General features: G+C 41.7%; 1 protein-coding gene across 1 annotated transcript in view; it reads left to right on the top strand.

Moving 5' to 3' along the window:
• Positions 1-10601: 10601 nt before the first annotated feature.
• adka (adenosine kinase a) overlaps positions 10602-17633 on the top strand; it is a 36861-nt gene continuing 29829 nt past the window's right edge. Inside the window, exon 1 of the mRNA XM_021606138.3 lies at positions 10602-11029. Coding sequence (XP_021461813.2) covers positions 10902-11029 — 128 coding nt within the window. The 5' untranslated portion in view covers positions 10602-10901. The remainder of the gene's footprint in view (positions 11030-17633) is intronic.

The following is a 17633-nucleotide window of genomic DNA, read 5'->3' as shown; positions in this document are numbered from 1 at the left end:
AATCAAGGAATCCACGCTGGAAGGAACCTCCCGGGAGAGAATCTCATCCTTTACCTCTGCGCGGAGACCCTCCAGAAAACGAGCGAGCAAAGCCGGCTCGTTCCAGCCACTGGAGGCAGCAAGAGTGCGAAACTCAATAGAGTAGTCTGTTATGGATCGATTACCCTGACATAGGGAAGACAGGGCCCTGGAAGCCTCCTCCCCAAAAACAGATCGATCAAAAACCCGTATCATCTCCTCCTTAAAGTCCTGATACTGGTTAGTGCACTCAGCCCTTGCCTCCCAGATTGCCGTGCCCCACTCACGAGCCCGTCCAGTAAGGAGAGATATGACGTAGGCGACACGAGCAGTGCTCCTGGAGTAAGTGTTGGGCTGGAGAGAAAACACAATATCACACTGGGTGAGGAACGAGCGGCATTCAGTGGGCTCCCCAGAGTAACACGGCGGGTTATTGATTCTGGGCTCCGGAGATTCGAAAGCCCTGGAAGTGGCCGGTGGATCGAGGCGGAGATGGTGAACCTGTTCTGTGAGGTTGGAGACTTGGGTGGCCAGGGTCTCAACGGCATGCCGAGCAGCAGACAATTCCTGCTTGTGTCTGCCTAGCATCGCTCCCTGGATCTCGACGGCTGAGTGGAGAGGATCCGAAGTCGCTGGGTCCATTCTTGGTCGGATTCTTCTGTTACGGTGCGTGAATGAGGACCCAAAAGCGAATTAACGTAAACAGAGCTTCTTTAATAACAAAACAAAACGTAGGCTCAGATGGACCGGCAGGTTCCGACAGGACAGGACAAGGTTGCAGCAAACATGACGATAGTCTGGTTCAGGCATGAACAACACAAACAAGAATCCGACAAAGACAGGAGCAGAAACAGAGAGAGATATAGAGGACTAATCAGAGGGAAACAAGGAACAGGTGGGAAAAGGGGTGACGAGGTAGTTAGGAGGAGACAAGGCACAGCTGGGGAAAAGAGGGGGAGAAAAGGTAACCTAACAACGACCAGCAGAGGGAGACAGGGTGAAGGGAAAGGACAGAAACAAGACACAACATGACAGTACATGACAATCCATGCACTAACACGGTACGGAAGTCCATGGTGGAGGATTGGTCAGGAGAGGTCTGACCAATCCTAGGGTTTTAAGATCCCCACCAAGTACAGCCTGTGATTGGCTGACCAGGTCACATGACTCTAGCTAGGGAGGGTGTTCTGGAGGGGGCTTTGACAACCACTTAGCAAAAGTAGACATGGCCAGAGGTGTGAAACCGGGGGATGGTAGCCTCTGCTGGGGCCAGAGAGTCCTTAAAACCTGTTGCGACTCTAGGGGCAGTATTTTCATTTTTGGAGAAAAAAAACGTTCCCGTTTTAAATGGGATATTTTGTCAGGACAAGATGCTAGAATATGCATATAATTGACAGCTTAGGATAGAAAACACTCTAACGTTTCCAAAACTGTAAAGATATTGTCTGTGAGTATAACAGAACTGATGTTGCAGGCGAAAGCCTGAGAAAAATCCAATCTGGAAGTGCTCCAGATTTTGAAAGCGCTGCGTTCCAATGAGTCCCTATTGAGCTGTGAATGTGCTTTCAACCGGCTTACACTTTCTACGTATTCCCCAAGGTGTCTACAGCATTGTGACGTAGTTTTACGCATTTATGTTGAAGAATAGCCGTAGACGGCTACATTGCGTAAGTGGTCACCTGATGGCTCCCAGGGTGACTCTCGCGTAAAATACAGAGGTAGCCATTACTCCAATCGGTCCTACTGAAAAACGAATTATTCGAAGGCATAATGCTATGCTAGGCTATCGATAAACTTACACAAATGCTTGTCTAGCTTTGGCTGTAAAGCATATTTTGAAAATCTGAGATGACAGGGTGATTAACAAAAGGCTAAGCTGTGTTCCAATATATTTCACTTGTGATTTTCATGAAGAAGAAGATTTTCTAGGAAGATTTATGTCCGTTGCGTTATGCTAATTAGTGTCAGTCGATGATTACGCTCCCGGATCCGGGATGGGGAGTCACAAGAAGTTTTAAGTTTGTTTCTAACCAACATGTTTCAAGCAGACCACCATAGTCCCTGTGCCCAAGAACACCAAGGTAACCTGCCTAAATGACTACCGACCCTTAGCACTCACGTCGATAGCCATGAAGTGCTTTGAAAGTCTGGTCATGGCTCACATCAACACCATTATCCCAGAAACCCTAGACCTACTCCAATGTGCATACCACCCCAACAGATCCACAGATGATGCAATCTCTATTGCACTCCACACGGCCCTTTCCCAACTGGACAAAAGGAACACCTATGTGAGCATGCTATGATTGACAACAGCTCAGTGTTCAACACCATAGGGCCCTCAAAGCTCATCACTTAGCTAAGGAGCCTGGGACTAAACACCTCTCTCTGCAACTGGATCCTGGACTTCCTGACGGTCCGCCCCCAGGTGGTGAGGGTAGGTAATTCTCAACCTGGGGGCCCCTTAGGGGTGCGTGCTCAGTCCACTCCTGTACTCCCTGTTCAACTATGACTGCATGGCCAAGCATGACTCTAACACCAACATTAAGTTAGCCTGTGATGCAACAGTGGTAGGCCTGATCACTGACGAGACAGCCTACAGGGAGGAGGTCAGAGTCCTGTCAGTGTGGGGCCAGGATAACAACCTCTCTCTCTATGTGATCAAGACAAAGGAGATAATTGTGGACTACAGGAAAAGGAGGACCGAATAGTCCGGCTACCCGGACTATTTGCATTGTCCCCACCCCATTTTTACGCTGCTGCTATGCTCTGTTTATTATCTATGCATTGTCACTTTACCTCTACATATTACCTCAATTACCTCGACTAACCTGTGCCACCGCACATTGACTCTGTACCGGGAACCCCCTGTATGTCGCCTCACTACTGTTATTTATTGTTGCTTTATTGTCTATTTTCATCTATTTATTTTTACTTCAGTTTATTTTAGTAAATACTTTAACACTTATTTTTCTTAAAATACATTGTTGGTTAAGGGCCTGTAAGTAAGCATATCACTGTAATGTGATATTGTTGTATTCAGTGCATGTGACAAATAACATTTGATTTAGATTTTTTTAATTGACAAAGAATATAATTTCTCAAACACAAGTTAAGTGACATGGTCAGTCTGAGGCCTTCGCAGAGGTTAATCCCACGAAGGATCACAGTCACCACCTTAAAATTCCTGAGTGACGCAGCGGTCTAAGGCACTGCATCTCAGTGCAAGAGGCGTCACTATAGTACATGGTTCGAATCCAGGCTGTATCACATCTGGCTGTGATTGGGAGTCCCATAGGGCGGTGCACAATTGGCCCAGCGTCGTCCGGGTTTGGCCGGAGTAGGCCGTCATTGTAATTAAGAATTTGTTCTTAACTGACTTGCCTAGTTAATTTAAAAAAAGCATTTGTACTATTTGCAGTTGCACTTAAACTGATCAACCAAATATATTTGCTTTCTGTCTCTCTGATACATATTTCCACCCTTACTTATTTTCGCCAGGCCATACTTTTAGCCATGGCTAATCAAAGTTTGCAAATAACGATGCATCTCTTCTCTGTCCTCACAGCTCCCACATGCCCTTGTGTATGAGGATGCAGTGCAGGTGGACAGCACTGTTTGGTCCTGGAGAGCAGGAAGAGCAGAGGATTATGGGGAGTTTCACCTCAAGCAAAGGCTCTTTGTGCTCAATTCCCTCATAGAGCGGGCGTGTGAAGAGAAGTGGTACATTGAGGATGATGTCTTCACTGTCAAAAAATGATACTCACATGAGCAGGAACATTACACAGAGAAAGATCGATTTTTTCTTGGGGCAAGAACTGTCCATGTTCAGAAGGGCTTTTGGCAGGGCAGTGGCAGAAACCTTGAAGTGGAGGACATTGAGGAAGTGGATGAGGATGATGACTATTATGATGACAATGACAGCGATTACGATGGCGATATTGATTGAAGGATAGATTAATGAGGCTGAGAGTGAGGCGGGGGGGGTCTGCCTTGTCTATTTGTTGTCAGTTTTTTGTTTTATTTAACATGTCCATTCTGTTTTAATTTAGGTAATTTTATTCCTTGTTTTTGTTTAAAATGTTATGTTTTATTGCTCTTTTTCAGTTAAAAGATTAAAAGAAGCACTAAGGATCTGTGGACATTTCTGTTTAATTGTTAGATGCGATTACAGGCCATTGTTGCAAGTCATTTACCATTTATGTCATTGTGAGGGGAACCTGAAGTGTGCCTGGTATACCCCAACCGGAGTCTAATGGAATAGACAGGTTTGCTTCCTCCAAGGTATTGTATTTTAAATTTACCTGTTAGTTGTGGAGTTTGTAAATATCAATTTAGATTATTTTGTAAATATTGTAATTTGAACATCTAGATCACCATTATCATCTTTAAATAAAATAACTTCTGCACCTGCAACATTTAACGGTCCCAAAATGGGTTTAGCAACTAAGGATTCTGGCTTTAAGCGTTAAGTATGTAGCCTACAGCGAAATCAATTTAGAGATCAAGCCTTGTAGACTTGTAATGTCTGATAAATTGACTTTGCTGGGGAGAGGAGACTCAAGGCCATGATGTGGTCGAAGTAGCATAATTATTATAAACAAACCACAAAGGGGTTAGAACTTCCGGTCGCCGCTGCAGGACACGATGCAACTTGAAACAGGCAGTTCTAGTTCTTCACAGAAACGTGGCCATTTTTGTTTAGTAATCACAATCATGAAACACCCCTTAAACATATTATACAATGTTCCCTGGGAGGGGTGCGTCACTTGAGTGGGTTGAGTCACTGATGTGATCTTCCTGTCTGGGTTGGCACCCCCCCCCCTTGGGTTGTGCCGTGGCGGAGATCTTTGTGGGCAATACTCGGCCTTGTCTCAGGATGGTAAGTTGGTGGTTGAAGATATCCCTATAGTGGTGTGGGGGCTGTGCTTTGGCAAAGTGGGTGGGGTTATATCCTTCCTGTTTGGCCCTGTCCGGGGGTGTCCTCGGATGGGGCCACAGTGTCTCCTGACCACTCCTGTCTCAGCCTCCAGTAGTTATGCTGCAGTAGTTTATGTGTCGGGGGGCTAGGGTCAGTTTGTTATATCTGGAGTACTTCTCCTGTCCTATTCGGTGTCCTGTGTGAATTTAAGTGTGCTCTCTCTAATTCTCTCTTTCTTTTTCTCTCTCGGAGGACATGAGCCCTAGGACCATGCCTCAGGACTACCTGACATGATGACTCCTTGCTGTCCCCAGTCCACCTGGCCATGCTGCTGCTCCAGTTTCAACTGTTCTGCCTTATTATTATTGGACCATGCTGGTCATTTATGAACATTTGAACATCTTGGCCATGTTCTGTTATAATCTCCACCCGGCACAGGACTCTTAGTGGTGAATTTTATTTTTGATAAATAGGCCTATAGCCTTTTAGCTAGGGTTGAACATGCTCATCAGTAAACTTTCTAAACAGCTTGATTGTACTACTAGACACTTTTAATGATAAGAATAAGCATTTATATAAAATGGATCAGATGGGTTATGTCCACATGCCAAGGCAACAGGCTCTGGGCAAGTGCTTAAAACAAAAGTTTTCACTATCTGAACGCCTGAATCACTACATAGGCCAGGCTACACAGTCATATACAGCATACATAGGCCTACAAGTTGTAGGTCATACGAGTTTTAGGTCAGAGGCATGGTGCCGTGAGGCGTTGCCTCACTTGAAGCTAACTGCTGCGTTCCTGAGTGACCCAAGATACATGGTCATACAGAATTCCCTTCTGAACTCTGACCTCTCCTACCTGCTGTGGATGAAACAGCTTTAGCGGAGACTGCATTCTCGGTAAATGCTGCATATGTCGGCTCAATCTAAAATTACCTTAAAATATGTCTATGTCTAAAGTATGTCTCAGATGTGATTCTTTCAGAACTTTCTGATTAATAAATTATTGTTGCTCTATCGTTGTTTCGTTTGATTCACAACTATGTTATCGTATATGGATTGTTTTAAATAATGTACAGTGGGGAGAACAAGTATTTGAAATACTGCCGATTTTGCAGGTTTTCCCACTTACAAAGCATGTAGAGGTCTGTAATTTTTTATCATAGGTACACTTGGCCCACTCCTCCATACAGACCTTCTCCAGATCCTTCAGGTTTCGGGTCTGTCGCTGGGCAATACGGACTTTCAGCTCCCTCCAAAGATTTTCTATTGGGTTCAGGTCTGGAGACTGGCTAGGCTACTCCAGGACCTTGAGATGCTTCTTACGGAGTCACTCCTTAGTTGCCCTGGCTTGAGCAGGGGGACCTTGCGTGCGCTGCAGGATTTTAATCCATGATGGAGTAGTGTGTTACTAATGGTTTTCTTTGAGACTGTGGTCCCAGCTCTCTTCAGGTCATTGACCAGGTCCTGCCGTGTAGTTCTGGGCCTGATCCCTCACCTTCCTCATGATCATTGATAGCCCACGAGGTGAGATCTTGCATGGAGCCCCAGACTGAGGGTGATTGACCATCATCTTGAACTTCTTCCATTTTCTAATAATTGCACCAACAGTTGTTGCCTTCTCACCAAGCTGCTTGCCTATTGTCCTGTAGCCCATTCCAGCCATGTGCAGGTCTACAATTGTACCACATGATGTCCATACACAGCTCTCTGGTCTTGGTCATTGTGGAGAGGTTGGAGTCTGTTTGATTGAGTGTGTGGACAGGTGTCTTTTATACAGGTAACGAGTTCAAACAGGTGCAGTTAATACAGGTAATGAGTGGAGAACAGGAGGTCTTCTTAAAAAAAACGAACAGGTCTGTGAGAGCCGGAATTCTTCCTGGCTGGTAGGTGATCAAATACTTATGTCATGCAATAACATGCAAATTAATTACTTAAAAATCATACAATGTGTTTTTCTGGATTTTTGTTTTAGATTCCGTCTCTCACAGTTGAAGTGTACCTATGATAAAAATGACAGACCTCTACATGCTTTGTAAGTAGGAAAACCTGCAAAATTGGCAGTGTATCAAATACTTGTTCTCCCCACTGTATGTAACAAATAGGCTAACAACTGACATTGTTACAGACACCAGAAGAAATGTGAACTACAAACATGACACCGTTTTGTAGTTTCTCCTAAACCTATTTGTTTACAAATCATTAAAGTGTAGTTACAATTGACCGTTGGGGTCGCCACCAAGGGTTATAGGGTTGGAAAATTCTCTCAGAATCATCCCAAAGATGTATTTGTGCCAAACCCCAAGTCTGAGCTACAAAATACAAGAAAGATCTGGCTTGAGAAACACATAGGGTTTTAAGGCATCAAAAGCTGAATGATAGGCCAAACAAGTAACCAAAATTATATCGACATTAGAGCCTAAAAAAAAAAAAAAAACTATTTAGTCTTTATATCATATGTGTGGACATTAAACCTCCTATAGCCTATACTGGCACATTATCATAGGCCCTATGTATATTTAAGATATTGCTTGACAATGGTGCACTGAATTCATTATCATGCAAATAGAGGGCCATGATTTTTGTTTTAACTTTTGATGATGTTTGCCAAGGACAAGTAGGGCTCAAGCAGATGGGTACATGTTCTCCACCCGCATAAATGACCTATAAGCTGCAGCGCCATATGATGCAAGCAGCCTACCACCATACGTTAGAACATAGCCTATATTAAAACCATGCAAATAAGTGTGTTGCCATATAGATCAATGTCAAGTAGTAGCCTATAGAGCCCAAGCAGACATGCACCTATCGCATTCTTGAGCCTATAATAAACTCCACTGTAAAGATGTGCTTATTATCGCATAGGCCGATAGCCTACGCAATAGCCTATTTGAAGGTATGTCGGCCATATAACAACATCGACTGTTGTTCCTTGTGACGAATCGATTCAACATATTGGCCTTAATACAATTAGCCTAATATTATGGAAAGTGAACTACCTACCGGTGGTTCATTCTGTACTGCAAAAAAAGAAGGCAAGTGAAAAGGGGAGAAAGTAGAGAACTTGTCTGTCTACCCTATATTAACAACCAAAATACAACTAGGAAGATTTGTTATATTTGAAATGTTCATGAAGTTGGGAGATAACCCCAGACACCCTGGTGACATTAGACATCTGTAACAAATGTATTAGGACTCATAAACAACTGCATATTTAATGTATATTTATGAAATTGACTAAAATAGTAACATGTACTGCCTTGCAGTTAAATATTATCCCACGCATAACATGTAAACAAACAATTTATTTATTTCATTCATATATCACATAAACAGCAGGTAGATTCCATCCTCATGATGGAAGCATTTCATGTCAATTTTTTGTACACTTAATTTTGGCCCATCCTACCCCTCACCTTCCCATGCATGCAAATGGGCCAAAGTTTGATGATGTAATAGAGTTTGTGTTTTCAGTCAACTTGCTTGGTAAAAGAAGTGCCAATAAAGAAATACAAACTGCTGAAAGTAGTAAAGGACAACATAGCTAAAATGAAAGAACATATCAATTCCTAGGTTAGACAAAATACAGCTAGGAATGCGTTCAGCCCAACGTTAGCTAATTCTTTACACGCAAATGGACTTCCAAGTGCAAATTCAAATCAAATGTGATTTGTCACATGCGCCGAATACCTTACAGTGAAATGCTTACTTACGAGCTCTCAAACGATTTCCCCTTTAAAAGCATAATGACAAGTAGCTAGCTAACCAGATGTCATATGTCCCCTGTTGAAGGGTATTGTTGAACATAGGGAGAAGTCATCATTCAGTGGGAACAGATACATTACATGTAGCTACAACGTGATGAGGATAGCTAGCTAATCTGTTTATAGCTAGCTCCTGTAACTAACATTATTTTGGCAAAACTAGCTAATTTAGCTAGCTCAGAGACTATAAAATAATTCAAGCATGCTTTTATACGAATCATGCTAAACCTAAATACGATAGAATATATCATTGCAAGTGACATAATTACGTTGTAGAAGAACTTTCCCTTCCTGTAAATATTACACTGTACACCCCAGGTCAAAAGCTCAAACACAATTTCCCGCGAAACCCAGGAAAGTGATGGTAAAAACTCCCTGGAAACGTTTCGGCTTTGGGTTCTATGAAGCACACAGTACGATGGATGTGTAGTTCTGAATCACCATTAAAAGGTAACGCGAAACAGACATGTGGGGTACTATATGAATGTGATATGTACGATGATTTCCTCCTTTTAATGGGGTGATTGTCGTCTAATCAGGTGCGAGCATACACAACACTCCGGACCGCCCCACCGTTTACTCACTCAGTAACAACCAGGGGCCGGCTTCACAAAACCTTCTTATTAAGAAGAATTGTATTCTTAACTGGCATTTTTTCCTTAACTATAGACTTAAAAATAAAGTTAAGCAAAGTTGTTATTGCTTTAAAAATGTTGTTGGAAAGTCTCTTGCGCTATTACTTATGTTTCTCCTGAAGCAAAAAGTTTAAAAGAAATTCGATTCTTGAAAATAAAGTTCTTGGCAGGGCCCAGGGGCTTGCTTTCATTAGCTTTTTCTCTCACTGCCCTGAGTTTAAGACAAGGGTTTAGCTATCTTGGAATTTATCCAATGTGTACCCAATGTGTACTGTGCAAGAAGCAATCACGCCATAGTGTCAGGGTTGAAATAATTATATATTTTTTTATGAGAAATCCCATGGCCGTATGTATATATATATATATATATATATATATATATATATATATATATATATATATATATATATATATATATATATATATATATATATATATATATATATATGGGATTTCTCATAAAAAAATATATAATTATTTCAACCCTGACACTATGGCGTGATTGCTTCTTGCACAGTACACATTGGGTACACATTGGATAAATTCCAAGATAGCTAAATATATATACATACGGCCATGGGATTTCTCATAAAAAAATATACAATTATTTCAACCCTGACACTATGGCGCCGCCAGTAGAGGGCGGCTTGGCATGACTTGGCATTGCAACTATATGAAGAAGTTTAACTAAAACATCAACTCAAATTGCTCCTTTTGTAATGACCACCCAGAAACAGTTGTGCATCTTTTTTGGCATTGTATGCATGTAAGAAAACTGTGGCAAGACATCAGTAGGTTTATAATTGAACACATTTATGAAGATTTTACACTATTGTGGAGAGATGTACTGTTTGGATTCTTTACATTCAATAGAAATAAGCGGAATCATTTTTATGTAATTAATTTCATTATTCTTTTGGCCAAATTTCATATACACAAATGTACATTTACAAACAGAAAACCACATTTTCGTACCCTACAAAAATAAATTTAACTGTATTTTAAGACGATTAAATGCTCTACTAACACAAAAGCTGTTAGAATTGTAAGTATATGCATGTCCCTTAAGGTCCTTGTGTAATTGTAATGTGATATTGTACCCCCTAGCTCGATTGTCTATTGTTTGTAATCTATGTATGCTTGTGTTCCCTCATGTGCTTTATGTATTGATTTGATATTAATTAAAAAAAAAAAAATAAAAAAAAAAAGGCTTGGCATCGCACCTCCGTCACGTGACGTGGCAGAGGTGCGACCTATGAATACACAGAAGCCTGATTTACCATGCACACCTATCCTCTCTTATCAGCACAATCAAACTTTACATAAAACCTTTCAATATTCTACCTTGACATGAGTGAATATATGTGTGTAATATGCACTGCACAACTAAGTCATCAACTTCTGACAAAAGTTCCTGTCTTTCTGGTCAGGCGCAGTCAGTGGGCAGCTATATTTGGGCTCCGTCTGTTGATTCTAATAGCCGTTTTCCGCCATCTGCCTCTTGATTAATATCCACGATAGCTATCTTGACTCGAGGAGGTTGCAGCGTGTTCCTTCAGAACTATGGCGTCAGGCGAACCAAGAGCGAAGAAACTCCGACTGTCAGATGAGAAAAAGGAGAAGAAAACCCCAGAAAAGAAGACCCCAGAGAAAACTCAAGAGAGTTCAAGGAAAGCCCCGACCAAACTGGGGTAGCTATAGTTAACTCAATGCAGCTCTGCTGAGCATGGCTACTGACTACACGAGTCTGGCTGCAGCTATAGCTAGTTAAATACTTTACACGTGCTTATGCTTTAGATGTTTGCCAAAACCTTGAGGCGTGGGCCAAAACCTTGAGGCGTGGGCCAAAACCTTGAGCCGAGGGGCTAGCTTGTGAACTCTGAATCAATGAGATATCGATCAAGCATTTAAACTTCAGCACCGTTCATTCATTATTAGTCTGATCACGTCAATGGAAAGAATGTAACATCAGCTAGCTAGTTTATGCAATGCGTACATGTTTTGTCCGCTAGCTGTGTGTGGAAGCATTATTTAGTTGTGCCTTCAGAGTATGTCACAGAGTATGTCACACAGTATGACATACTCTAAATGACCTAAAATTAATAAATCTCATATCTTTCACAGTCAGGCCAACCCAATGTGTACTGTGCAAGAAGCAAATAGTAGGCCTACTATTGAAACGAATAAATTAGGCTGACAACTGAGTAAGAAATTCACAGGTTTCAGATTTTCCCTTTTTTATTGTTCAGGTTTTCTCTCTTCCACTCTTTAGTTTAAAAATGGAAAGACTGAACAAACTTGGAAGTTCTACATCAGTGCTTCCCAACCAAGGGGTACTGGCACCCCTAGGGGTACTTGGCCTATCCACATGGGGTACTTCAGAAGACTCATGAGACCATAGGCTGGTCTCTACTGCTAAAATACACTTGAGGGGTTACTTAAGAAAGAATCCAGGCAGAGCAAAATTCAGTTGGTGGTACAATAACTGAAAACAGTAACAATGTTTAGACCACTTTTGAGGTCTGAGAAACATGTACAAAATGTAGATTTGAGTGACCCTTTCCCTTACAGAAAAAATACGATTATCATAAACCTTTATTATAAGAATATTATAGTACTGGGCTCCATCTCTTCCCGCGGCATTGTCCATTATTTCCAACTTAATGTACAGAACGTCAGCGTTTATCCCTTATGGATTCATAGGCCTAAATAGCCTATAGGCTACTGACATTACAAATCATGCCTTATAGTTAATAAACATGTTTATTATAATTATTGAACAATTCGTCAAGCAAAGAAGATTCAATTACTGAATAAATGTATAGGCCTATCAATCACAATGTAGATCTATATGATTTGGCTTCATTGTTGAGCTTGGACCTCATTATCTGTGGTTGAGTATTTGTTAAGTGGGACACTTACGCTTTGTAATGGATATCTTTAAATGTGTACAATAACAACCAACCATCAATGACTGTTAGTGAGGAAGTACTGTATGTGATGATAAAATGCGTTCGATGGGTGTGCCGTCATCATTGTGGGCGTGGTATCCCGTGTAATGACACGTGTCTCTAGAGTCATAGGCTGCATTCCAAACACTAAACAGACACATGCTCAGCCCTCAAATTAAGTGGACACTTTTGATAACTTATGACGTCTGATGAGTTTACACTTGCAGAGCAAGGGGTGAGGGAGGAAGGAATACATTTTAAATGGACTGCCCTTGCCCGGAAATTCGTCACTCGTTCGTCCAGCGACGATTGTGTTTTCAGCCACCGGTAGCTTGTGGTGCTCTATATGCGTTACAGTCAATTATAATTGCATGTCTACTTATATTAACTATATAATTATTAATATACGTCTACTGTATGCCAGCTAGCAAATTAATTAGCTAACTAACGTTAGCCTGTCAAGCTGGAACTTCTGAAGAAAGACAATGTTTTCTTTGTAGAATTTCCAAAAGCTAACCAAACAAAAACATAATTTAATACTTTTTAGAAGTGTTTGTGCATTAGTAGCACAATTTCGAACTTATTTACATTCGTTTTTACTTACACTTGTTTGTTGACTCCATGTTGAGGTTTTGGCTGACTTTTCTAGCGGATGTACAATCATCGCAAATTGAATTATAGGACGTTTCAGCCCCGACGTGAACATAATTGTACACTCACAAACTCCAATAAAAACGAGGCTGAGGGGCTTACGTTGCAAACTTCTCTTGCTTGGCTAATAACTTGGACCAACAACAAATATGGCTTCAGGGATTATCCCACAGGCATAAGATGAGGGTAAGTGGATGAGGGTGTGTCATTTATGAGTTTGAAACACTGCCTGGTAAGGAAAATGACGGGTTCTGAGGTAAATAATGTTAGGGTTATAAAAAAACTAAGGAATATTCAGTGTCTCATTACAACATATTTTGTAATGGGATGTAATTGTAAGTCATAACTTGTCATGACTGTTCATGCTTTCTGTACTACTCACACCTTTTTAGAATATTGACATTTTGACAGTGTCCCAGTATGCCAATCGCCTACTGTCAAACTGGGACACTCCTCTAGGCCATTTTTTTTAATGCAGACAAAATATTTTGGTTGACTATGAAATACCAGTGCTGTGTATTCATGGATGCCAAGTGAAGCCAGGCTTCTCAAAAAAATGGACCAAGAAAACATCAAATAATTTATCTTTCGTCTTTGTATTTTCATAATTTTCCTTCAATTCCCAAGAGGCTGAATGTATCTCACCAGAGAAAGCATCCGAACGAGAGAAACAGCATGATATTGTTGCCACCCGTAGCATTGAATGCAATCGAAGCAAGCCTCCCTTGATAAATGGAATTTGGCCTCCCTTGATAAATGTTTTTGTATAAAATAATAGCCAATCAGCGTTGAGTTCAACTGGGTGAGCTCAACTGTGAATGGTCCTGAGCACCAAAAAAAAGTGTCAAGGGAAGCCAGTTTGTATTTGGCATCACTCCTATCGCATCAAGAGAAATATGTTGTTGTCCTCCAGTGGCTGGCAAGCTAGCTAAAATTGTCCTTTTCCTAAATTAGCCATGGACGGAGATGGGGATTTGGACTTGTGGTAAAAGCGTGTAGGCCTATGTATGGCATAGTCCGATCGTTTCGTCATCATGAAAGGGAGGATGGCAATTGGCGTTTCTCTACAAGTAGGGTGAGTCAACATGATTTTTTTTACTTGTATGAATGCAGACACACACAAATCAGAACTGTGGACAGCCACATCATATTTAGTGTACATTGATGGGACTAAATTGTTTTTGTTATCTTTTAGTTGTCACTGTATTAGACTAAGCATAGATGATTTGATGATGTTGAAGTTGAAATGGTGCTGGAATAGTGGAGGCAGCTCCTGTTTTCTTTGCGACTTAAGGTAACTGTGGTTCTAAATCAATAGTTGTTTAGTAGTCCAAAAATTATGAACATTAACTTGCTTGACCATGCTGTAGGTCATGTAACTGGTTGTTACACGCAGTATGCTTTGTGGACCACCGGACAGAGGTTGCTCTCCGGTTTTGTGATGAAAAAAAAGGTGTGGTTGAATTTATTCTGCCTGCCATGGTCTTATTGTCTTGGTCTTAGGCCTATATATCACAGTCGCAAGGCATATGAACAGGTTATAGAGCAAACAACGCAATTATCACAACACATAGCTTCTAATATGTGACGCGTTTCAGGAAACGGCATATGTCACAGGTCATGACTTCACAGAAAATACATTTTTAAAGTTTGTTTTTAATCAAAATGCATTTTTGGGCAGAAATGCCTTCTGGAAAATGTGAATTTTCATGTGCCTTAATAACAAACTTGTATGACATCTGTAAATACAAATAAAATTGTTAAATTACGAGCTTGTTCAGTTTGTCTCAATTGTTGAATCTTGTTATGTTCATGCAATTATTTACACATGTTAAGTTTGCTGAAAATAAATGCAGTTCTTTTTTGCTAAGTTAAGCCACAGAAAAAAACGGCAACCTTCCCACGAGCCGTGTTTGGCTGAGATAATGAGTGGACTGGACATGCCGAGAGAGGAGTTCGAATTGGTTTGCCATATAAACTCAGTAAAAAAGAACTGCATTTATTTTCAGCAAACTTAACATGTGTAAATAATTGTATGAACATAACAAGATTCAACAATTGAGACATAAACTGAACAAGTTCCACAGACGTGACTAACAGAAACTGAATAATGTCTCCCTGAACAAAGTTGGTGGAGTCAAAATCAAAAGTAAGTCAGTATCTGGTGTGGCCAGCAGCTGCGTTAAGTACTGCAGTGCATCTCCTCATGGACTGCACAAGATTTGCCAGTTCTTGCTGTGAGATGTTACCCCACTCTTCCACCAAGGCACCTGCAAGTTCCCAGACATTTCTGGGGGGGGAATGGCCCTAGCCTTCACCCTCCGATCCAACAGGTCCCAGACTTTCTCAATGGGATTGAGATCCGGGCTCTTCTCTGGCCATGGCAGAACATTGACATTCCTGTCTTGCAGGCAATCACAGAACGAATGACTGGTGGCATTGTCATGCTGAAAGTGTACCATATGAGGGAGGAGGATGTCTTGTTCCCTGTAACGCACAGCGTAGAAGATTGCCTACAATGACGACAAGCTCAGTCCGATGATGCTGTTACACACTGCCCCAGACCATGACGGACCCTCCACCTCCAAATCGATCCCGCTCCAGAGTACAGGCCTCGGTGTAACGCTCATTCCTTCGAGGATAAACGCAATCCGACCATGACCCCTGGTGAGACAACCGCAACTCGTCAGTGAAGAGCACTTTTTGCCAGTCCTGTCTGGTCCAGCGACGGTGGGTTTGTGCCATAGGCGATGTGGTTGCCTGTGATGTCTGGTAAGGACCTGCCTTAAATCAGGCCTACAAGCCCTCAGTCCAGCCTCTCTCAGCCTATTGTGGACAGTCTGAGCACTGATGGAGGGATTGTGCTTTCCTGGTGTAACTTGGGCAGTTGTTGTTGCCGCCATCCTGTACCTGTCCCGCAGGTGTGATGTTAGGATGTACTGATCCTGTGCAGGTGTTACACATGGTCTGCCACTGCGAGGATGCCTCCTTGCAGCATACCTGAGGCACGTTCACACAGATGAGCTGGGACCCTGGGCATCTTTCTTTTGGTTTTTTTCAGAGTCAGAATGCCTCTTTAGTGTCCTAAGTTTTCATAACTGTGACCTTTAATTGCCTACCGTCTGTAAGCTGTTAGTGTCTTAATGACCGTTCCACAGGTGCATGTTCATTAAATGTTTATGGTTCAGTGAACAAGCATGGGAAACAGTGTTTAAACCCTTTACATTGAAGATCTGTGAAGTTATTTGGATTTTGACATATTATCTTTGAAAGACAGGGTCCTGAAAATGGGCCTTTTGTTTTATTGCTGAGTTTAGAAGGCTTCTGTCTATTTGAGCTGGTAAGTCTGTGTTGGTAATCCTGTCAAACGCGTCTTTGAAAACAAATGTGTGGTGGAGGTGCATAAGTGTTGCTTTCCACTTTCTGGACGATCGAGTTGAGAAATCAGTGGAATTAGAAAACACCTGTCTTGCATCTTCAAACTAAGGGCAACCGTGGCATGGCATCTGTGACAGGGAGACGCGTCCATCATGCATGATGTTGTATACAGACGGGTAAGATATTATGTGTTTCTGATTTTGACAAAGTGGTTTCATTTCAAGCTAAAGTGTACTGTTAGTTAGCTGTCTAGCTCCGTAGCTAACGTTATGTGTATGACATTATTGCTAGTAAGAGCCTAATGTTAGCTAGCTAATAAGGATGCATGTTATATCGGTGAACATATCGGAATCGGCCGATATTAGCTAAAAATGCCAACATCGTCTAGTTTAATGCCAATGTGGAAAACCGATGTCAAAGCTGACGTGCATACCTATATAACGTAGTTGCATGATGTAATGACGCCACGCAAACTTTTGCGCTACACGTGCAACACAGCATTCCGAACCTAGCCCACAATGTCTGCTCTGTGGAAGTCGAGCAGTCATTTGAAAGCGTAAGAGCATTTCAACGAGATGGCGAAATCCATGAATGCCAAGGTAAATGGAATTCATTGCCATTGACAATCAACCGTTCATTGTCGTGGGTGATGTTGGCTTTCGCCGACTGGTCGAGCACCGGTACACACTATAAGTACGCTATTTTTCAGATGTTGCCCTATCGGAGTTATACAATAATAGCGCCACTGCTATTAGCTTCACGACATGTCGTTTGGGTCTTTGCGTGTCAAAAAAGGTACAAGTCAAATAACGCTTTGACGTGTCAAATAAGCTTTTAATTTGACACTTCAAATAACACAGTTCTATTATAGAATGTTGTGTGCTCTGAATTTGCACATGCAAGCCAAGTGCCACCACTACTATCAGTAGCACTGTCAAAGCTGTACGAAAAAGTCTACAAACACCGGCCATGAACGCGTTGGTAATAAAGCAGCATTTGTTCGACTGCAACTTCTGGGGTAGCTAGCTAGCTTTAGCTTGGCACCTAGCTAGCAGCAATACAACCAGCCTGAAAACAATGACCAGTAGAAACTGCAGTCATTTTCATTATTCTTAGCAATGATTTAGGAATCCTTGTAAGTATTAGCTAGGTAGCCACTTGTTGTTCACCTATTGAAATTGAACTTCAGCTTGCCAGCTACTTAACCCTGTTACTCAAAGCTAATGTTATAAGCAGCCAGCTAGCTTCACCTGGCTAGTGAGGTTCAACCGGACCGGCTTGTGTTGTGAAGCTAGCCACAATAAGGATTAGGCCC

The sequence above is a fragment of the Oncorhynchus mykiss genome, chromosome 1 (assembly GCF_057628025.1).
Source record: "Oncorhynchus mykiss isolate SJ-2025 chromosome 1, ASM5762802v1, whole genome shotgun sequence".
NCBI classification, from domain to species: domain Eukaryota; kingdom Metazoa; phylum Chordata; class Actinopteri; order Salmoniformes; family Salmonidae; genus Oncorhynchus; species Oncorhynchus mykiss.
This window is presented reverse-complemented; position numbering and strand designations above follow the sequence as displayed.